This window comes from Lepisosteus platostomus, chromosome 3 (assembly GCF_059453375.1).
Source record: "Lepisosteus platostomus isolate fLepPlt1 chromosome 3, fLepPlt1.hap1, whole genome shotgun sequence".
In the NCBI taxonomy this organism is placed as follows: Eukaryota; Metazoa; Chordata; class Actinopteri; order Semionotiformes; family Lepisosteidae; genus Lepisosteus; species Lepisosteus platostomus.
This window is the reverse complement of record NC_142613.1, coordinates 11,956,131-11,980,003: the sequence shown is the minus strand read 5'-3', so window position 1 is coordinate 11,980,003 and position 23,873 is coordinate 11,956,131. Positions and strand designations below refer to the sequence as shown.

Genomic DNA, 23,873 nt, shown 5'->3' with positions numbered 1-23,873 from the left:
TAGTGTGTGTGTGTTGAGGCACTTCACTCAGATGTTGTAGAACAAAGTTGTAGAAGTTCCCTTGTTCTCTAAGACAGGGATGAGGATATCAGCCTTGACATTTTAAGTCAGTTCTGTCATTTGAAATTGCTCAAATTTATATGATTTCTGAGTCTCTTAAAGTACACAGAAAAGGTGATGTACAGTAGGTTAAAATGACTACTCAACACTTCATACACATACAGTACAATACAGCAGCCGTTTGTATATATTTAATCTCCTTATGTTTATAACTGCGTTTTACACAACTTAAATGGAATGACTTCAGTGGTTTTAAATACTGTATATTAATTTCATTTAAGATGGTAAATGCTTTATAGTATATATAAAAATGCTAGGCCTGTAGCACAGCAGTTTGAAAGTTTACATGGATGTGCAGGTTGTTGAAACAAAATATTTTTCTGCGCAAATTTGGTCACACACAGGTTGCTTTCTGCATGCAAGTAGGAATCTTCTTTGCTCCAGCAGGGTAGGGTCATATCTTATACTCTTCTTGTCTAAACAAATTCCTATTCAACTCATTTTATTAATTTTGGCTCAAATCAAATGCCAAACACCTGGCAATTTTATTAAGTCATGAGTTTAAGTAGTCTTGTTATCCCAGAAAACAATGCTCAATTGACTAACCTATCACTTCGCTATTTAGAACATAACTTAAGGTGCCCAATGATCTTCTGATGGAACATCTCTATTGCCTTAATTGTGCGTCATTTCATAAACGTACTACTGATATTCCATAACTATCATTAAACAGTCTAATTCCTGATAGAATGAAAGCTGCAAGTTGCACTGTTCTTTGCTCCCACCAAGTGTCCACAAAGTCTTGCAATCCCTGCAAAGAAAATCTGTGCTTGCTATAAAATCAGACATTAAAAAAGAAAATCTTAGAATTTAACGAAATGAGGCAGGTTTCACCACTGTACAGTGTGCACTCTTTTTTTACCGATGCTGGTCCCACTAGGACTACGTAGGTGTTATTAATGCAGAGAGGAGTACTTACAGATGTCTATAATGCTATTTTGCCATCTAGTGGCAGACTACAAAAGTAGCATTTATGCTGCAATCCTCTGAAATCTCTACTTGAAATACTAAAGGACATGCACTTGAATCCTAATCAGATATAATATCTTACTTTATATACTGTATGGACAGTATAGTGCTTTTCTTCTCAAGGGGTTGTTAAGCACTTTCCATATTATAGGGGGAAACATGGCAACCACTATATGCCAGCAGCCCGAAACTTGATCTGAGCCATAAATGAATTAAGGAGGAAAATGTAAGGGATTGTACAAATAAAAAAAAGTGGAACTGAAGTTAACACTTCTACATTTATGAGCAGGGCCCTTAAATGTTTAAAAATCAATAAGTTAATAGCTCTGTTGTATTATCTAAAGGACAGTTATCCCTAAAGGAGTGTCCCCTTTCCATACCAGGGCATTGCTCTGGAAATTCGAGTCCAGACTGAAGAGCGCCACCTACTGCTTCAATAATACCACTTACTGTACATCAACAACCTCATAACCATAACAGGTTGTGGAGAGGACTACAGAGCTCCCTTCTCCTTCAGTGGCTTTCTCCTTCCATGCCTAGAATTCATAGAAAACACATGGTATTTATGATGGCACAAAACCTAATAAGCCAGCCATACAGTATAAATGTGACAAACAGCTTAGGCAAGTTAAGAACAAATAACCCCTACCCTCCAGCCACCCTGTTATTAAGGAAGAAACTAATTGTCACTCTTAATCTGACTTGTTTAATATCACATCTTAACATGGTAGGAGTTTCCTCAACTGACAGTTTTGACCCTTGTCAATGTTAATGGTTATTCATATAACTTATCCTGTGCTGTTGAGATACTGTGCTGTGCAGTGCCTAGCAATACCTTCAAGTGACATGGTACCGAAGGGTCTTGTTTCGCCGTACAATATTCACACTAGACGTAGAGCCCAATTTAAACTGAAACACTGCCATCAGAGATGGGGCCACTTGCATTTTATGGAATGAGCTTGACAAGAAGGTGGACAAATGGAGCCAGACCAATATAAACATTCTTAGGAAATTGTTTTCTTTCACAAATACTCATTTATTGTGAAGTTCAATGTTTAAAAAAAGACACCCAAAATGGAAATAAAGATACCATATATATAATCAAGCAGATTAATCCTTTAAAATATTTTAAAACACATCTGCTCTTCTTAAATATGACATAAATGAAGGCTTAATAGACACCTTATTAGACAGTATTGAAAATAATAGATCATACTTTGCACAGCAATAGTTTTTACAAAGTTCAAGTATCCCTTTTGTCCAGTTTAGTATTACAATGCTGGCTATGTATTGAAAATACTAAAACAACTCCTCTTTTGGTCTCAACTAGAAAAATGGAAGTGACTGTGCTCACAGGCATCCTTTTAGTATCTTTACTTTAAATCCGATTCACGTGCATAAAGTTAGTTATTTAAGGTACAACTTTGTCCTTTGTCCTTGGGGATCCATTGCAATCTGCTGTAGCACAGAGGTACACTTTACTGCAAACAGACTTACAGTAAGTAAAGTAATGCAAGACTTAACGCAGTTATCTATATTTTTTACTAAATGTAATAGTAATCTTAAATATAGCTAAATCGTGAGCCAATTATGCCACAACTCTGAAAAACAGTTTATGTCCTCTAATTTTAATATGGATTTATTTAAAATACAGAATTTACCATATCTGTATGGCAGCAGAGTCAACTTGTAAAAGGGATACTTGCACAGCACAAAGAAGCCAACAAAAGATATACTTTATAACAAGCAAAGATACAGTCTAGACACGCAATAGCTTCCAGAATGAATGTTGCACAATGATTAGGTTCTCAGTTAGAAACAATAATGTTTGTAAAACACAAGAATATAAGATGCGCATCTTGCCCTCTTAGAAACCAATCTCCCCAAGTCATTTCATAAGATTACGTTTTTCAAGGTAAAATTGTTACCAAATTCCCAGTCTTAACAGTAAGGAAACAACATAAAAAGTTTCAAAAACCTTTTTTAAAACTCTCCCCCCCAAAGATTAAAACCTTCATACAATTAACATCAAAATAAACTGGCTTTGGGAAAGGTGGTTATACTGTATATGTTTTTACAAAAACTTTTGACACTTGACAGCACAAAGCAAACCTTATTCAAAATGCTGTAAAGTACACTTTTAACCACTACCAAAACAACATGTTTTAGGTCAGTTAAGATATGTATTTAAATTGTAAAACATTTTTTATTAATGTTCCCAATCTTCTCCTTTTTAAAGGAGTATTAGTCCCTCTTCATTTATTGCAAATGAAGCACTACTATTAGCACTGCTTTGGCTAAAGTATACAAGTACTAGAGTACTAGATGAAGGTGCTTGTAAAAGGTAACAACACTTGCCAACTTAGCACACTTCCAGCCCAGAGTAGGAGCTTATTAGTTTATGTTAATTCTGAGGGACCTCAGTGTTGGCAGTGTTGCCCAGGTTTACTTGATTAAAGGCACTGTCAGGACATGAAGAGACTCATAGTGTATCGAAAATTAGCAGGCCCATGATGCGTAGACTTAAACTATGCATTCTTCAATAACAATTAAATTCTGTGGTAACTGAACTGCTGAGAGAGTGGATAATCTCTCATTAGTTACCCGTCTTATTTTCTTAATCAAATAGTAATCTTCAATTACTGTAGTTTTACTTTTTCCATGTGTCTGTATTTTATTACATAGCAAAATAAAGATTCGTAACAAACACATTTCAAATGCTTGTTTCAAAAACAAAGGGCATGGCCTACCCTATTCGTTCAAAAGACATCTCCATGAATTTGATTAAATCATTTAAAAGCTTTTTTTAGTAATAACAGCCACCAGAAACAACTTGAGTCTAACTTGGCTTATCCCAAACTGTGTTCTGAGATTCATCATTTCTCTAATTTAATATTGCCATTACAAGTGCAAAAGCTGCTGGAGACTGTGACTTAGACCAGCTGTTTAAAAGCTTGGTTGCAATTGGTCTCAGGCTCAAACAATTTTGTCTGAGCAATTTCTAAAACTTTCGCCTTTGTCATTTTCGGTCAGATGGAAAATCATACAAAATTGAAGATGCAGATGCTTTCTTCTAGTAGATTATCCGAGATAAGCCGAGATGTAGGCAACACTTTAGGTACCATCGAGGAGTTTCCCTGCAGAAAAGGGACAGATTACATTTTAAGTAAACAAAGGCACTAGAAGGCACTATTTAAGATAAACTGGCATCAAGCTTTCTGTTCCTACAATAGTGTTAAAATGCAGCAGAACTGCATGGCATAAACAAGTACTGCCTTATTCTAAGTGGAACCTAGAAGGATGGTAATATACAGTATATTAGTCCAGGGGTACACAACTCCAGTCTAGGCTTTCTTTCCACCTGAGCCTGTAGTTATCTTTCTGATCTCCATATCTGCTTAACTGCACAAACTGAAACCTTTTCTTGTTTTCAAGATTCAAAGAGCCCTATAAAACCTTCGGGACAGAGGCCCTCGAGGACCAGAGTTAGGCTACCGTGCCTCAGTCCTTGTTCTCATCTTTTGTATTGGGGATGAACAATTCTAACACTGGAGGGCTGTGTTCCTGTTCAACACATTTTATAGACTTTGGCTTAACACCTCCAATTTAAAACAGCAGCAGTTCAAACAGATCTTGTGCCAGAGGCCTCCATGAAATTTTGGGAGCCTTTTATTTTATGGGATCTTCAACCACATGGGGAAATTAGGTGATCAGCCTTAGCACATCCATAAATTAAAAGACCTTTCAACAAACAGCATCCTTAATTGATGAATTAACCCAGGTTGTTATGGATCAGCAAAGGCTTGCAATGGAATGGGTGTCCCAAGGTTGACTACCTCTTCGGAACCCACGGTACGGACCTGGGGTCAAGCATGAGCTCTGATTTGATGAACAGCAGCTTTGCAGGTCCTATGATGAGTAAACGTCCAAAAAAGAGGCAACATTTTGGCTGTGGAGTCTTCTTCAGGTGTAAAGAAGGCTCCACAGCCAAAATGTTACATCTCTTCTTTTCAGTGTGGAATAAACCTTAACTTGTTCCTTTGCAGCCTACACATGCTGACACTGCTACCTGTACCTACTTGAACTAATAAAAAATCCAACTTACACTTTACAATGAAAGCTATTTGTCTTGCTTGTTGAAAGGGTTTTCCTTTGGCGTTTCCATGATCGAGAAAGTGTAGTACAGAAACCCAGCCACCACGAGGAATGCCAGGATCTGGAACCAAATTGGAATGAGCCTTGTTTCCTGGGAAGTCTTTTCCTTGACGGAACCAGTAACCTGGGCTGCAGAGGGTTTTGGTGGTGAAGGTTTAGAGTAAGAAACATTGCGGTACGTAGCCTCTGTTTTGTAGTAAGCCTTAGGCCTGTGCAAGAGAATGAAAAAAGCAAATTTTTCAACAGGAACAAAATTGCATTTAAGATTTAGTACAGGGTAAAATACAGAGTAAAAGTTTTGGGGTCCAATACACTATGGGTATTTAGGTCCACCCTTCTTGAGCTACACAGCATATTATTTTCTATATCAATATTAGAACATATGCTTTGTTATCATCATGATGCTCATCAGTAAGATTAAGCTTTTTTTATAAAGTCTGTTCATATCATTCTCAAATACATAACACTTTTAATAATTTTTATTAAATATAGGTTTACTAAAATATTCAAAACGTATTGAATATTTCTTGTTTTATTATTCACAATCAAAAACTGTTTTTGACAATTATTTCACCCAGTGCATACCACATTAATAGTGAATTATGTGGACCAAGACAGACCTAATGAATGTTTCACAGTGTTGTAGTCTTTTTCACTTTGTTCCCATGTCATGTTCAATCCTATCAAAAACCATTGCTTAGATATTTGAGCTCACAAAGATCACTTTTTCATGTTTAGATTTATTTTCTGTACAATATGCGTTTAGATTCCGGCTGTTTCATTGTTTTCCCAATCTTACTTTATACTTACTATTTGTTTTTACTGCGGGGAAAAAACAACTTTATACAGCAATACCTTTTCAACTCCTTCTATCACAAAGTCAGTACAACTTCCAAAACCTGCATTTCCAGGTGAACTGCTGGAACATGTTACCTAGTCGGTTTTCTTTACTTTTCAATTAGAAGATCTGCCTGTGTACTGTATTTCCAGCAGTTACTACAAAATAAACTGTGGGTAAAAAGGTGCTAGCACTGTGCCAGCAACGTCTGCATTCTCTCCCCTGCCATCATCAGATCCTGTCATAACAGTGCACTGTGTCTCATGTATTACTAGATCAGTTATGGTCTGAACCTCATCTACTTGTATGTGCTTAGAGACATTAAAAAATGAAAATTGCAAGGGAATCAAAATGCCTTGGGAACAACAAAAAGTGTCCAGGACATAAAACTTTTTTACATGAATCTCAATGTTTTACATGTAAACCATTCCATCAATAAATAAAATGTTTAATACAAACGTTTTTGGCAAAACAAGGGAGGTTCATTTTCACATGCCAACTCACGTGCTGCTGAAATCACTTTCTGGTTCCCTGATAATCTCAGAACTCGTGTATTTCTTCGGCCTGTAAGAGACAAACACAGCAACCCAAATTATACCCAATACAGATTTTGTTTTATCGAAGCCACACACAAAAAGTTCCCACTGTTGAACTGGTTTTTGGTTACACTGTATTTCACATCCTAAAGTATATTCTAAGACGTGTCTTGAGAGCACAGTCAAATTTCCACTTCTATTCCAAATACCTGACCCAGGGCAAAAAAGAAGCTGCAAAGGTGAGGATAACTAAAAAACTCAGTGTTCAGTAAGTCTCTTCACGCTTCTTTATGCCTCTCCTGAGGGGAAACAATCTAAAGATCAAACTTATTTTTCAAAATGCAAAACAACACCCAATGTATGATCAGCGAACAAGAACAACTGTTGCACTTGGTAGACTTGGACCTTCACACTTCCTGTCCAGTGTTTTATTAGAATGTCTGACTATAATTGCTACTTGTCTTAGGAGGAAACATTAGTCCCTGTGCGATGTGTGTGCTCTAACTGCTACCAGGTGCAACTAATGTAGCGTGGCAAAAACGGTAAAGCTTATTTTTATTTTGTTGCGTTAACTCATTTCCTATTTGCCGGCTGGGTAAGTAGAATTTCTCAATTTCTCTCTGGGAATAAATATTTTCAAGCAGATTAAGTAGCAACATTTACATTTTGTCACGAATAGTCATTGGCTGTGCACCGATCAGAATTGCATCCAAAATTATGTACAATTTACATCTCTTATGGTGCAAATTTCATTTTAAGACCACGGTTTTTACGTTACCTTGATTTTTGCATGTACAATCTTGTATACTATTTTTACAGCAGAAATCTGTTGTACTCACCCATCTCCAAATTCTTCATTTCTGATCTGCGTGACAAGGACAGAAATGCAAGGCAATATTTTGACAATTTGTAGTACAAATTTTAGACCTAAAGCCTCTAAGCTCATCAGAGTAATAGGGATAATTAAAACAGTTTTTATAACAATTTTTTTAGCTTACTGTACAACACAATACATGCAATTAAAGAGTAACAGCAGCAGATGAGTTCATGGAGTTGTTGATAGATTTTGGACAGCTCTCTGTGCCCAGGTACATTTAATCTTATCAGGACCTGTATTGGTTGTCTCAAATGTACTTAAAGATGTTAAGATATATCTGGTTCTTTGTTAAATGACATACACAGTAACTGTTACTTTAAAAAATGTTACTTTACTCTACACACAGCATGGGTGACAAATCCTAGTCTTGGAGAGCAAGCATGCTGCAGGGCAATCAGTTATTAATTGAAGAATTGCATCATTTGTTAAACTGAACATAAACTCATATTTATTCCAAGTATTTTAAGATCAGCTAAAACATGCTGGATTGTGGCTGTTCCAGGATTAGAGGATACAGATAATGCTATACTTTGATTCATAAATCTGACATGCTGTCAGGAGGAACACTATCACTAAATATATTAAACTAGTTACATATTAAATAATTAGTACACATTCTTAAAATAATAGAATGATAATGCAGAGAAATAAGGCCTTTGTTCAGAAAAAGTGTCATTGGACACAGATTCAAATGTTGAATTCAGTGTTCTGTCTTTGTGATTCTCCTCAAAGCACAAAAAGGAAATCCCTCACTTGCAATACAACAGTGAGCTTGTTCATACAAATTTTAAAATAAGTTCAGGCTTAGAGACATTTACACAGGCAAAATTAAATCTTGGACAGTAAAAGCTCAACAGTAGATACTCACTGGTGGACGATAATGAACGTAGGTAATTTCTTCCCCTGAAAATGATGGAGAAAAATACTTGTTGCAACTTCAGACGTGGTTTCAAAATACCCCAAATAACTGAAAGCCTGAATTATATTACCACAACAGGTGAACTGCATCACAGTCTCTATAACAGATATGACTTTCTGTAACACCCTAGAGCTACCTTTCGGAGCTAAGTTCATGAATGAACGTTTTCACTGATTAATTATCTAAAAATCTCCATAACATGGAGTATTTTCGAGCTGGTAGACGTGTGGTGCCCTTTAACACTGGAAGTACTAATCCAAACCATGAAAAACTTTTGCAACACAACTCTGCTGCTTCCAAAAAGAGACCTCAGGAAAACTGTACTGCAAGTCAAAGTGCTCTCCAAGCTGCCACCACATCCAGGCTCCACCACTAGTGCCAAGCAGTTGTAAGAAGACTCATTTCAACTGATGTCGCCCTGCTGTTATACCTCTACCGCTACATACTCTAGTTTTCCTTGTCTCAGCCCTGCCCTGCTGTAGCCAGCTCTACATTCACTGGCTTGCTTGTGCAAAATCCCACATTCGGTGGTTGCACTTGTGCAGTCTTCTGGTCAAGGGTGTTTCATGTCCCAGTTCTCCACAAGACTGTCACACGTGGACGAGGGGGAAAAGTCTCTGCAATTTTAGACAGCCACCAGTCTATGTTGAAGTATTTTCAGCTCATGTGCCAAAAACTGGTTGCAGCAGACTGCAACTATCTTTTACAGTTATAGTCTTTAGACTATCACTCCTCCCGTCTAGTAGGCACATGACATCAGTTAAAACCAATTACTACCTGTGAAACCAGGCTTAGTGACAAGTATTTAATATATGGTGTTGAATTTTGATTACAGTCAACATATTCAGCACTTTGTGTCAGTAAGTATGACAGACAACGCCACATACCGTACATTAATATAAGCTAAAATATTACTACAAATTCCTGTCAGGTTAGCTAATTTATATTGCACATACTCAATTCTAGATGCTAGTCTCCAGAATAGATCTTGAATTCTATCAATTTACTATTTTCACTCTTATTTTTGTGTAGGTCACATAGCACCTACAATAATAATACTCAACAAACAAGATCACTCTTTACTGATGGCATAATTATACTATATTTAGACTGTTTCCTGACCCATGGCACAGGTGCTATCTTTATAACTACGATAATAATAATCATACACTTACATAGTGCTTTATTTTAATTTTTATTATGCTTTACGTTTTAGTAATTCAGTGCACTAACAGAAGAAGACCCAAAATGGTACAAGTCTACATTACTGCTTTTACGTTTTACAAAGGAGAAAGCAGGCTTGAATTCAATTGTGTCTCTGGTACAAACATAACACACCTGAGATTTACTCTTATTTACGTGCCTAAACAGTAGTGTGGATTTAAAAGTAATGCCCACACATCATGGAATTAAAAGCAATGCACTGTGAGGACCCACACACAACATGTTTTTGGTATCCAGCACAAGATGGCCTGCTTCAACAACAAAACGTCCCACCTCTGGTTCTCTGGTTCAGTCTGCAGCACCTGTTCTTCAAACCCACTACAGCCATCATCGCACACTTACTTTCCTCTCTGTAGAAGGTTTTGTCTGAGGAGGTCTTCACTTTATCTTTGGCCATGACATCCTCCAGCTTCTTCTCATACAAACCTCTGGTGGAACCTGAAGAAAGACAAGACATTTACCAAGCAGAAGCACTCTGAGAAAACACTGAACAGGTCAGCAAGTCGTTACTTGAGGTCTGGGAATTCTGGAAAGTCCTCAAAGCAATGCTGGGGGCGGTCCCCAGAAAACAGGGTACCCTAAATTACTACCTTTCACATTTTACTAATCATTTCCTCAGAATCGGGCGAGTGAAACCATAAGTGGAAAAAATATGTCCAAAAACATTTTAATTTAAATAACAGATATCTATCATACTAAAAATTCACCGTTATTTCAAGGTACCAGACACAATGACATGGCTTTGAAACTTCTTACAGTGACTGTAAGTGTCTGGACCAACTCAGATTTCCACAACCTTTCAAAGGTTTTCTGGTAATACGAAAACAAAATAAATTCTTAAATAGTGCACATCTGAAAATGATATTTAGAGAGCTCTGTGTGAACTGCTTTACTGGGAAACTGCAATATACACTGATCAGCAATAATAGTATAATATGGTAATAGTAAAAATAGCTACATACTACCAATATGTACCATTTTGAATTTGTTCTACAATTTTCAAGGTTTTTGGCTTAATTGTAGTGGTGCTGTATGGCCTTTTTTCAGTGGTTGTGCAGTTAAGAGGTAAATTATTCTAGTTAAGTACGTATGCAGCATATTCTGTCATTACCATCTGTCCTCTTCATTCAAAATACATCTTCCTGCAGATCATTCATAAGATTGAAAATAAGTTGGATGTCAGCTCTGGAGATCATGATATAAACAGTTAAGTGCTGTAGTAAAACCAAAATTTAATTGGGGGCCACTGGGTGATAAAGGAGCTTTGCTGGAAGTGAGAATGGTTTTGTGTGGAGTCTATACAAGAACCTATGCCCCAAGGCAAAGACTTTGTCACACAAATTAGCTGAATTTAAATAACTTAATATATCTAAATGACAAAAATCGTCTGCTGGTTTGTGAGATCTAGGGAAACATACCCACTATGGGTCCATGTTTCAGTCCATACTGGTCCAGAAGATCAATGATTTCTTGATCGGACTTGCTGCTGAGTTTGGTCATGTCTGTCAGGAAGCAATGCTCTCAGATGCCTGGAAAAAAGAAAAAAGAGATGTTATACACTGAAGGGGTAGGTGACCAGATTTGAGTTTCTAGGACACTGGGACGCTAGTCACCATTTTCCAACACTGACAACAGCAGAATATGCAGATGCTGAGATGTTTAAAACTTGGACAGTCATATTTTAAGCTCTGATTTTCTTTAGCTGGGTTTTTACCCATTGCTTACTCTGAAAAAGCCACGTATCAAAAACATACCCCAGACATCTTTGTGTAGCATTTATGGGCACACCCAGTAACAGCTGCTGTTCCTCCAAGTGTATGAGCTGAACGTCAGTCACACTGGGGTCTCCTGTATAGCAGAGCACAGTGGGCACACAAGACTGCCCAGGGATCAGATGCTCTTTACTCCCGCCCAACTCTGTTGCTTTTTATTTCCAAGTCTGCTCTACTCATGCTTCCCTCTCTTGCCTTCAAATTTTCAGTCTGCTCCACTTGTGCTCTCCTCCAACACAAATATATCATATAATCTGGCTGGCCTTCTTTAAATTTACATGACTTTAGGCCAGAACTCTAGAGCCCTAGTCTTGGAGAGCCTCACACCAGCTCCTGTAGTCTTATAGGTCATCTGTTTTTAAAGGAGAACTGCAGTCACAATTCCTCATACTGGTTTTAAAATCTCAGTAACATAAACAAATAGAAGGTATTGCAAAATTTTACAAATTCAGAGTTAAGCATAAAATGGTGAACTTTGTGAAAGTACTGTAAAGTCACCATTTTGTCGCAAACTCCTGGTCTTGCCATGGGCAAGATAGAGAGTTTGTACAAACTGTGACGAGGTGCAGACCTTCATGCTTCCTATATATAATGCAACGTAGGACCAATTAATTACAGGTTGTGCCGCAGTCATTTCATCACAGAACTGTTCCAACGTGATCTGCACGCAGTTAACAAGTAGTATTTTTGCGCCAAAATAATCTGGAAATCGAGAGCAATATTTCTATTGGATTAAAAGAAATGCATTCAATAGTCTGCATCTTTACAATGCAATATGGCCACTTCACCTCACCAGACGTTTTGCTGTCTCTTTCTGAATCGCAGAACTTAGCACTGCACATACCTGGAAATTTCGATTTTTTTATGTAAATAGGAAGTTTTACACATTGCTGTGTACATTTTACTTTCATCATGGTTTGAAATGCACTCATCAATGCTGAGTCTTTCCCGGAAATATAAAAACAGCATTGCAGTCCCCCCTTAATGACTGGCATCACCTGTACACGACTAATGAATCAAGCAAATAATCTGTTCAATTAAGAGAACTTTGGTCCTCCAGGGCTGAACACTACATAAAGTCTAGGCATAAATGAACTCTACATAATTTCACAAATCGACCGTTGAACTGACCACAGTGGAATTGTTTCATATCTTTAAAAATTGCTTTAATAGTAAACTACAGTACAACAATTGCTGGATTGGGGCTCTCAAGGACCTGGGTTGGAGAACCCTGACTTAGGCTATTGTATGGTACTGACAAGGCTCTGGTTAAGATGATTGATGATTTGCTTACAGGATAAACAAAAGAAAGAAAAAAGGAAATAAATTATTACTTGTTTTATGGAGAAAGCAAATGAAAAGATCCATATCTCCGCCTTGTAACCTCACCGTATTTAGCCTGTTAAAATGTATAGGTAACACGGATCAGTGTGGTCATGTTAGAAAATAATCAACAAAGCCTATTATTCTTGCTCAATGGGCCTTGACATTCAAGCCTCTGGAAAAATAAGCTACACACAGATTTAAAGATAACATCACTGCAAAAAAGGATTCAACATCAGTTTTAATGTGTCATGATATACAGGACAAACAATGTCTGAATCAGTCACCTAGAATCAGAACACCAAGCAAACCCACTATTATCAATACTAAAGGCAATATATACTGTATATATACACACATCTGAAGCCTTTTCCGCAGCAACATAAAAACAATGATTTTTTACAATTAAGAATTAAGTGTAACTGTAACAATTATACAAATATAAAGATAGATAATTAATTGTAAAACATAGGGATGTCAGGAATTAATGCTAAGGAAATGCTTTAAAATGATACTGCAATTTATCGGTTTAAAACGCATTCACAGTTTTACTAAATATTGTATATCTTATTATTATCTTACTAAGTTCCCTCTTAAATAAACCAGGTAAGGCTGTTGTTGTTGCTTGTAATTTGGTACATTCTTCCGAGAGACCAAAGAGTCTGCTTTCAGTGTAAGAGTGTAACCTGCGATTATCCGAAAACGGAGCTTTTACAAATGACGGGTTGTTTCTGGAATGAACTACAATCCCAAAACCGAAGCTTTATAAATTCATGTCCACACGATATCGCCTGCTCTTCTCATAATTTCCATGTAAAGTATGTGTCGGAAGATTATTTCCACAATCTAATCCCTATAGGCTATATTGTTGAATAATATTTTCAGCAACAATCTCTTTTCAGTTTCACTTCAACTAAATGGTTGAGCTATGGTAATGTGAACTTCAGTTTTATCTTTCTCTAAGGTCCGAGGTTTATATAAACAATGTATTGTAACAAACTAAAATTAAACAATGAGCATTCCCCCCGTGAATGGATATATCATCATTACTAGTATATAGTACAATAACTAAAATGAGCCATGTTTGTACGATTTAAGCAGCAGTAGATAATTTCATGTGTTCATGTGATTCAAACAACATTTCTTTTAGTGTGTTCCAGACGTAAAAGGAGACAAACGAGTTAAATCTTTAACTTTAATGGTGTCAAAACTAAAAGTTAGTTTTAGGACAAAATGATATACCAACCTTTCGTGGTGATCGTCAAGAAAAAATGAATGGGGATTACAGATTACGAAATAAAACCTATACATATACAGTACAAAACAACACACAGTGTATGAATAGTTGTTGAAAGGTTGTAAAATCATAACAGAACAAGCAAAACAAAGTGCATTCAATTCACGCATCGTATGCACAAGGACAAAAAACTTTAGAATGAGACCACTTCTTTTATACAAGCGACTGCCCATAAAATCAAAACGACTTCGTTTGAGGACATTCATGGCTAGAATACAGGGCATCACTTCGCAAAGACGCCATGTGCCTCAATAATACGCTAACTCCAAAACTTAACTTGTGATTTACCAAGTAGAAATATATTCAGAAATATACGTCAGCTCATAAGTGTTGCAGATCCAGCTAACTACGTTACAGCGACAGGGCGTTGTTCATATTTAAAAAAATAAAATGGGAGGTCCGCGAAGCAAACGGCAATTGATTTCTATTAAACTAATGCAGGGACACGTTTCTCGCAGCACACACCTCTCTCTGCTCCCCAGAGAAACAAGGCTAAAGGATCTTATTTGAAAAAAAAAAAGGCATCCTACCTTCAGGACAAAGAGCAATAAGCAAATAACTACTCTTTCTGTAACAGCGAATTCCCGAGTAATGTCACCTCTCCTTTTTGAAAAACGAAAGCTCTGTATCGGAAGCTGCTCTTTCTCCGTAGCTCCAATGGTGTACGTCTCTCGACTGCATGTGATTGCGGCCCACAGTTTGCTGCGTCAACGAGGAGCGTCTCACTGGCGCCCTCGCCTTTTACAATAGAGTGAAGTGCAATTCGTTGTTACCCTAATAAGGAAAAACGAAAATTTCCAGAGCTTTTTTTTTCTCCTCCAGCTGTGAATTGGGTGAAGAAACTAGGGCGTTGGTTGTAAAACCGATGTACTGTATTCCCGCTTTTTTTGGTATTTCAAATCTGGTGCAATCCACTGCTGAGCTACTTCAATACGCCCTCTGTCTGGAACTAAAACTCACTGCATAGGTAATAAAAAAATAATATACCCAGTGTGTTTATCATTAGATTTAGCTTGAACGAAAAAAATACACCTACTGTACGAACACTACCAAGGTATCGGCTTCCGCAACATAGCTGTTCAGCATGTTTCATACGCACACAACCGTTTGGATAAAAGTGTGACAACTGTTCTTACTTTTAAAAGTACTGTACATCCCCATTGGAGTTTCACCTTGTTTTCTGGTTTGTGGTTTAGTGGCCCTTATGGATGTCAGTGATAAACTCATAATGATATAAACATTGGTTAATTTACATGACTAAAAATACAAATTCTGAGGATCCAAGGTGAGGGTCTCACAAAATACCTGAAACCCATTTTACTGTATGCCTTACTTGCTGTTCAAGCAAATAACACGATTGTGAAGTTTTACATCACATAACACATTACTTGCATAAACTGAATTGTAAGAGCTTAATTCATACAGTATGCTTTAACAATTCAGTAGATTGATGGGAGATACTGTATCAAGCACCTATGTACAGGCTCACTACACCCACATAATCAACACTGACAGATCTCCTGAATTATTAGTATTCGAGTTATTTTCATACCCATCGGATTTGTACCAGTTTTGTATTTTCAGTCTTTAACCACATTAGGGTAACAGTAAAAACAGCTAATGCCTACAGACCACTACCAATCTGAGTTCAGTACCCCTGGGTGCTTGAATGTTCCTGTTGGGTGCCCCAAACATTCAGAAATACAACAAATGCAAAGAATGGGATCTCCAATACTTAAAGGGGGGAGTAATTAAAGGGAAAGAGAAATGTTCACACCCAGGGGGAAAAAAGTTCTTTTGGCATTCATTAAATATGGCCTTGTCATACTTCTTTCCATGTGAAGTTTCTGCATGGCTGGTTAAGGTCTCACATTCATTATCTTAACAGGGTGAGTATTGTAGCAGCAGGTAGTCCCAACAGCAAAAGCTGGTGTCAGAAGGAGCAGTCATGCACTGTGCCTCAACTACACTCACATTCCTAAACATATTCCTTAAAGAATTTATAAAATATTCCCAAAGATGTGTAGGTAAGCCCTGGCTGAGCACATTTGTGGAGAAGGTTGAGGGCAATGTTCACCTGGAGATTACAGAACCGTGCTGTGCATATTCTAAGTATTTACATGTGCAAATATGAAGTAGATTAGATTGTGTGCAATTGTCTAAAATTTGGTGTACCATTTACATTAGAGCTACAGCTACCTTCACCTGTGTGAGAAACCAGAAGATGGTAGGTCCTTGAGGAATTGGGTTTGAGACCAGTGTTCAAATTCATATTAAGGTACCCATTATACCTGGTCCTAGAGAGCCCCAATCCATCAGATAGCATAGGTCACCTTTAAAATTTAAATTAGCCATATCTCAAGCTACAGAACAAACTCATTCTGATCAATTAAACAGGTGATTTTTAAAACTTCCAATTCCTTAATTAATATCCAAGTACTTTACACCACTCAAGCACCCGAGTTCACTTAATAGTACAGATTACTTGCATGATTCATCCATAGCTCTCAAATGTCAAATTTATAAAAACTGGTGGCCTAGTAAACAACTTGGATTGGTTCTCCAGTACCAAGGTTGAAGACCTTATACAGTGATTAAGACTTGGCATTATCAAATCCACAGCAGTGAAGGCACAACTTCTAGAAGAAATATCCAGACTTCAAAGATCCTTTAATTGACACCGATTAAGGATGCATGAAGAGGAAAATTTAACCCTTTTTTAAATTAAAAATGAGGACATGTGCATGTGAAGACTAAGCTAATCTAACTGGCTTACTGCTAGTTACAATACCTGCCCCTCTTTGAGCAATACATTATACAATACTATGATGTGTAAGCTACAACCTGCAAATAAAGTAGAAAGCCTGTTTATGTAACCCATATTTAAAGCTTAAATGGCAAACTGATTCCCAGGGAAAATAAGTGTTTAAGGTATTTACAAAAATTCCAGGATAATCTTTATGCCTGTGTGAAGAATGGCTAAATGGTGTCATATTACAAATCTGAACATAGAACCATCTACATTAAGGATCTACAGTATATTGCAATAGAGGGCAGCACTGAATTCATACCACCCCCATAAGTATCCATCAGAACTCTACAAATCAAAATATGAAATGCAGCCAAAACTGGACTTTCTTATAGCCCTAATTAAAAAAAAACAGACTTAGACAAGCTTGTATTAAAGCATAATTTTATTAAAGAACAACTGATCATTTGGAAGGCTAAAAACGGCTGATGTGCAAGTTAAGAAATGAGAAAGATAATCAGGATAACTCGAAAGCAAAAGCTTTGTCCCCCCTTTTGCACAGTTAAGACCATCATAGAAGCCGACAGACACTCAAGTGTATAAATAACCTTAAATCTGAAGTTTTCAATGGAAGAAATTGAAGATCATTCCTTGTAGGCAGTGGTAACTGCTGGTACACCATTGTCGCAACAACATTCTGAAAATTAGCTTCTGTGCTTTTTAAAGTTTGACATGGGTTTTAAAATGTAGAACATTAGAGCACTGTTAAAATTGAGATCCTTTGCAGGAGCTCAGAACTGTGGATGGAAGCAACCATGGAAAACAGTAAAGGAATTTGGGAAAGACTTCAGCTGGGCTTATTTCTCAAATACCAAAGTTACAGAATGACAAATCAATTTTGAATAAAAAAAAATCTGATTGAACTGGCATTATAAACAAGATTAAATCTGAAAAGGCAGAGTATTAAAATCCAGCTTCCTCATTGGATAGCCAGAAAAATCTGCACATTCAAATCTTTCAGAATACCATCTTGTTTAAGCTCCGCCACAAAATAAAAGAAACGAAAACCAATAAGCCATTTTCAAGTTTAATGGTAAACAGTAAAAATTTAAGACAACTTTGTGTATCAAAATACTGTAACAGTCTAACATTCTTAAAGGCTTATTTCCTCAAAAGTACATTTTCTTTCAAAAGACATTGAATATTCTGGACAAAAAGTACAAAAAGTGAAAGGGGAAAGTGACCGTGACCTTTTGTTGCATATCACAACCATGTTTGTTCACAAAAAGCATCAAACTGGAAAAGTGTCAAGTCTTCAACCACCATATAACCACCTAACTCCCAACATACTACTGTACATTACTCTCATTGACATCTTCTATTCTCTCAATTTTAATTTAGCAATATCTTTAAGAACTCATTTAGACTATTCCCTTTAACATCTGCAGACGGTCTCTAAGGTAAAGAGTACTTTGACGACGCTTCTGTTAACAGTTGTAATATTAGTTAAGTGTCCTAGATGCGCAAAATCTGGCTTGCATTTTCCTCCAGTGGGAATCCAGTTCGATTCTGAACACTCAGGAAAAGGTCTATAAATGTAGGATGGACAGTCACTTCAGAACTAGAATAGTGCCTACAACAGGGTTAGCTATTCTATTAAGACAAATTAGCAGCTATACTACCGTCCTGGGCATAAATCCGAAAACCGGTAACCATCATCAAAAAAAAAATCCATAGCACTAAGCATAAAGAACAAACTTCTGGTTTTGTTTAGGCTTTGCTGCAACAAGAATAGAAGGTCATGATTTCGATTTAGAGTGAAGGTGCTTGCTTTTCAAAAATAATGGGAGGAGGAGAGGTTAAGGGCACAGTGTGTATTATCCTCTGTAAGCAGGGAGGGAAAGGGGGCAGGAGGAGACTTTAGGGCACAGAGATGTGGAAAGGGCTGCCAGGAATATGCTCATCACCCCATTTCACAACCAGAATGTAGTCGCCTTTCTCTTTCAACTGGTAGCTCACGTTGTACATTCGGTTACCCAGGTGCTTGACCAGAATCTCCTCACAAGGCACCTTGGGACCGTCCACTCCCACCAGCAGCATGTTCCTGCCTGTTGAACCATAAAGATATTAATAGTGCAACATTTTACAAATCATGAGTATCGTTCTTAGACAAGTGTGGCTCATACTGTATGCCCTGAAAATGAGTGTGTCTATTCTGTGAAAAAGTACTGTCCCGCAAGCAGCAGTTAGCTCATCACCCCAGACTTCTGTGTGGAAAAAACAGTTCTGTCCCATGTTGGCTAGGTATTCTATTTTAAAAAAAGATTTAAGGGGTCAGTGTTGAAATCATGGAAGGTCTTTTCAGAATTGAAGACTTATTTTACATTTCTTCAGATAAAGGGCAATTTGCACAACATTACAGACCAATTTAACTTCTGAATTAAATAAGAACCTTAGAAGTTTGAGATTTGTGTTTTTGTGATTCTTGTGAGCTTGCAGAACAGACATCTCATTGCCAGCAACTACTGCTGCATGCTGTATTGTTGTGCATTTGATAAACTTTGATTTTGAATTTATGGAAGTCAAATTTTAAAACAAAGCTAAACTTCAAAACCATTTTTGCCCCCAATTGGCATGCTATAGCATTTTGTAGAAGCACTTGATACACCTTAGCTATAAGTCATTATCTTCAATTGTTACAGAAAGTTTTTGTACCACTTTCACAAGACATGAATTTAAAGAAATACACGGAGGCATACCTGCTTTGCTACAGTCCACACTGAAGCTGTTCTTCTGGCCCACAAAGCCTTTAGTAAGGCCTAGCCCCTTGGCAACAACATGGCTGGCATCCGAAGAGGCCCAGGCTGGCGCCCCCTGCTGCATGGTGGCTGAACTCCGAGAAATGGGATCAACCAGGACAGAAGACGTCTCATGGAGGCTGTGACTGCTCACTAACCGGGGGCCTACAGAAAAGAACTTGGCTGTAAAACTCAGGTTTGTCCAATAGCATTAAACATTTGTCTAAATGGGGTTTCTCACCAGGGTGCACAAGTTTCACTTTCACAATTCATTTGCGTCATGGATTTTGTAGACACCTAGCTTCCAGTTTTCATTAAGAAACTGGCCAGTCACAGGAATAAGTGCTAAATCCAAACTGATCACGCCCCCACCTACTTCTGGTCCAGCTTTATGTAATGCCATCTTACCGGTGATCTTGGCTTTGTAGGGACTTCCTACAATGTGGTAGGGGCCACCATACTTGATGGAGATCAGGTAGTTCCCAGGGGCCATTGGTGTGTATATGACTTTGTAGCCTTCAGGACACTCCTGGCAGTCCATCTTGACCTTGGATGGCCCATCTATGGTGACGGCAAGGGCTCCAGGGCCAGCTGAACTTGTGTTCACAATGAATTCACATGGAGAGCCTGGAAAACCAGAAGAGTAGGTAAAGATCCAAAACACTTCCTGCAACTCAACAGTAATTTGCTCATGCCTCACTGAGAATCATTAAATAATAAATCAATTGTATTTATTGGATAAGACTACGTAGTAGGCAATGAGATATTTTGCACGGTTTAAATACAATCCTATGGTAAACAACGTAATAAACACAGATATCTGGATTATGTACACTCTTCTGAATGAAATTTGCACTGTAACCAAGCACTGCAAGGACACGGCCACCTAGCAAAGATGTTCATTTCCTTTGTGGTACAAAAAGCAGACAGAACCAACTAAGCTCCACTAAGGAGAACCATGAAATTTAAAAACACAAATGGCCCAGAACAAAATCAGACTATGACCAAACGGACCATCCTTACAAGATACATACCAGTATTTCCTCCCTCCAGTCCTGCCCCATATGCAGACACCATGCCTGGGTCACCTGCCTGCCCAGTCTCGCCAACACGGATCTTGAAGGGGCTTCCAGGAATGTGGGAGCCATTGAACTTGACATCAATCAGGTAGAGCCCATTCTCACGAGGAATGAACCTTACAGCATATTTGTCTGAAATCCAAACAATCACCAATCAAACTTCAGTCCATTATAACCTCAGTAATGGCACTAGGTCATATGAGATTTGACAGGACTATTAAGGACTATCAAGCCATTATTTAATACCAACACACACCAGTTAACCAAAAGCTTGCATTATCCAGACATGAAAAAATGTTTGAATGAATACTGGACCCAAGTCAAACAAATTGCATCATATCAATGAGGATTAACGTACCTAAAGAGTCTTAAAAGTTACTTAACTTACCTTCATCTATCTCTGTCACACAGCATTCTTCAAGTGCTCCTGATGGGCTATGCACTTTGGCATCAATAACTCCTTTGGCACCATTCAAGCTTACAGCAAAAGAAGCTGGCTGGTTGACCTTTAACCCGGACTCCTAGAAAAACAAGAACTGAGCACTCAAGCCATCACCTGCATCCCTGGCAACCACGATCCACAAAGCATGGAGAAGAAGCTCTATTCTAACCTGATGAACCTCAAACCAAATAACCATCCACACTACACTAAATCCATTTCAGTGCCATATGCTGTATGAACTAATTTGTGCCAAAAGCTTCCTTGGCTTTTTTTTTTAAAAAAAAACACCTTTTTCAGATGCCCTGAAACACTTCCCATGTTAATACCCCCAACCATTTCAACATCTATAGACCTTACATCTCTGTACTTCTATAATTTGAGACCCCAAAAAAGCCTCTAGACAGCAGATTCCTTGCTGAAGGTTGTAAGCAAGTGCTGACTTCACTGAGTCAATAATAGATGAAAATAGTTCACTTTTGACCATTAATTCCAAAATTGCGAAGTTTTCAATGACACAGGTGCATCACTTAAGATTAGTTTCTTAAAGAGCCTTCTGCTTATCAATATTTACATTAACAAACGTTAACACATTTTCAGTTGCTACTTAATGTTGGAAGATTGGGCTGGAATTTCACTCAAGCACAATGAAATTCAAGTTCCACTAAACTAAAGCTTCTCTGTATGCAATGTGTAAATCAATTTAAAATACTGTTGAATGCAGGTTTCATCATTTCATTCAGAACACACTGCTTGTATAACCCACAATAGAGATTCCTCACTTTATAATTATGAAACTATTCCATTTTAAAAGGGTTGGGGTCCTTGGAGTTGGAACTCAAATGTAAACAAAGCCATTCAAATACTAAAATGATTAACATTAAATCAGACTGTTACCATCACTATGTACAGTACGCATCTGGCAATGGACTCCTCTTCAAGCACTAGATTCTCAGTATTAAGACTAGTCTGGTTTCAGTATGAACAATGCACAGCTTATGTTCATCAACCTTTAACATTAGGATATTTGGTAGACATTTTGAAAATTTGAAAATTTCCAGCCACACAACAGATAGCAAACGAGGAATATGTAGAGTGATTAGTAGCAAACAAGTCATGCATACACCCAGTAATGAGTAATGTGTTTTGTCATACTGTTAAATGGTCTTTGGCGATGGGAATTATTAGCCTTTGCAATAATGTTTCACATTCTATATTACAGGTGATTAGACTACAAATTGACATTTATAGAGTAATTTACACATATTAGTGCCTGCTTTCTCATTTATGATTATCCAGTACAAAGGATTAGTGCATACTACAAAAAAGATGCTTCTTTTTAAATGAGGGAGAAGGCAAGAGGCTTTTTATAACCATGAAGCACAAAACTATTAAAATACTTCAAAGAAAGTTATGGTCTTGTCTAACTTCAAAGTTAAATTTACGCTTCAGTAAGTGTTTTGCTTTAGAAATTGAAATCCTTAATACCTGTAGTCACTGGGGGAAAAAAACACCAACTGGTTGTTACACCATAAGCAGGGTATTATGATGGAAAAGTTTTACACACCACTGGTCATAATTCCAAGGGTTTGATAAGGAAATGAACAAACCCTTAGAAGTACATTACCTTAAGAGAGCTAACTGGATTAAAGAGGGAGGCTTCTAAGAGGAGAGAAAAGTCACCATAAATTGTACTGTCACATTCTACACTATGATACTCAAGCTGGAAGTTGACGGTCTTGTACAGTTTGAAGAAACGCCCAAATATCAACTCATTTTGGATAAAATCAAAATCCCTACTGTGAAATCAATTTAAAAGTGCAGTTAATTTAGCACAGGCCTCATTTTCCATAGAAGACTAAGATTGGTTAAATGATAATGTTGGCTCAAGTCAAAGCTCATACACTTGAGACAGCTTCAATAAAACCCCTAAAAGGTTTTCCCCTCTGCAACAGATAGGAAGACCAAGCCTCTTATCCCTTTAACCCTTTAGCCCCTTGTCTCAGTTGTTCTGAAAGAACCTGCTGAAAGCCTTTAGAAAGAGACACGAGAAAAACCGTCCCATTGTAGGATCCAGAGAAACCATTACCATCCAGCAGTACATCAGCAGCAGACATGGCTTACCCTAGTATTAACTTCACTTCCTCTACTCCTGTAAAACTGCTCAGCACAGGTACCTGGACACCTCACCCCAACAACGCCTTATTTAGAAGATGGCTACATTTACAGTAGCCAATAGAAATATTGAACCTGATGTAGCCTGGGCACTGACTCTGAGCTCCTAACATCAAGTCATTCAGGTGGACTCTCGTGTAGTATTCAATTTGGACAACCAGATTTAGCACTTAAAATTCTAAAATCACTACCTAAATCAAAATTCCTTAAGGTTATAACCCTGGTCCTGAAGAACAAGCCATCCGATCAAATGCACTACAGGCCACCCTTAAATTAGAAATACAAATAAGTTAGGAGTGGCCACCCATCATCTTTCAAAGCCACTAGGTATGATTTTATTTCCTTCCAGGGGTGGCTAGGCTCCTTGTTTTAATTGTGTCCCTTTTAATCTGCTGTCACAGTGTATGTCAAAACATCAAGTGGTGATAAAAGGAAAGGATGGAAGTGTACACCAAGCCTCAATATGGAAGGGAAACTTATCTAAAAAAAGCATGTTTCCATCCTATGAAGATAACTATTCTTAGGACTGGCTTACATTCGTTTTCTATAGTTCCCCCCCCCCCCCAAATCTTTTTCCAGGGCAAATTTCAAGAGATGTTTCAG

General features: G+C 37.6%; 2 protein-coding genes across 9 annotated transcripts in view; both read right to left on the bottom strand.

Annotated features, from left to right (window-relative positions):
* Positions 1-3,583: 3,583 nt before the first annotated feature.
* LOC148674389 (uncharacterized) lies at positions 3,584-14,720 on the bottom strand. Its single transcript, XM_088627137.1, has 8 exons — positions 14,561-14,720; positions 11,057-11,167; positions 9,981-10,076; positions 8,364-8,398; positions 7,458-7,483; positions 6,587-6,646; positions 5,195-5,453; positions 3,584-4,226 (listed from the first exon to the last, which is right to left on the bottom strand). The coding sequence occupies exons 2-7, from the start codon at positions 11,136-11,138 to the stop codon at positions 5,210-5,212; spliced, it is 543 nt and encodes a 180-aa protein (XP_088483263.1). The 5' UTR covers positions 11,139-11,167; positions 14,561-14,720; the 3' UTR covers positions 3,584-4,226; positions 5,195-5,209.
* Positions 14,721-17,206: 2,486 nt separating this feature from the next.
* The window catches only part of flna (filamin A, alpha (actin binding protein 280)), a 71,556-nt gene continuing 64,889 nt past the window's right edge, over positions 17,207-23,873 (bottom strand). For all 8 annotated transcript variants that reach the window (XM_088627040.1, XM_088627035.1, XM_088627037.1 and 5 more), the window contains 5 exons: positions 21,045-21,177; positions 20,612-20,788; positions 19,986-20,204; positions 19,539-19,742; positions 17,207-18,887 (listed from right to left, as the gene is read on the bottom strand). In XM_088627040.1, coding sequence (XP_088483166.1) covers positions 18,700-18,887; positions 19,539-19,742; positions 19,986-20,204; positions 20,612-20,788; positions 21,045-21,177 — 921 coding nt within the window. In that variant the 3' untranslated portion in view covers positions 17,207-18,699. The remainder of the gene's footprint in view (positions 18,888-19,538; positions 19,743-19,985; positions 20,205-20,611; positions 20,789-21,044; positions 21,178-23,873) is intronic.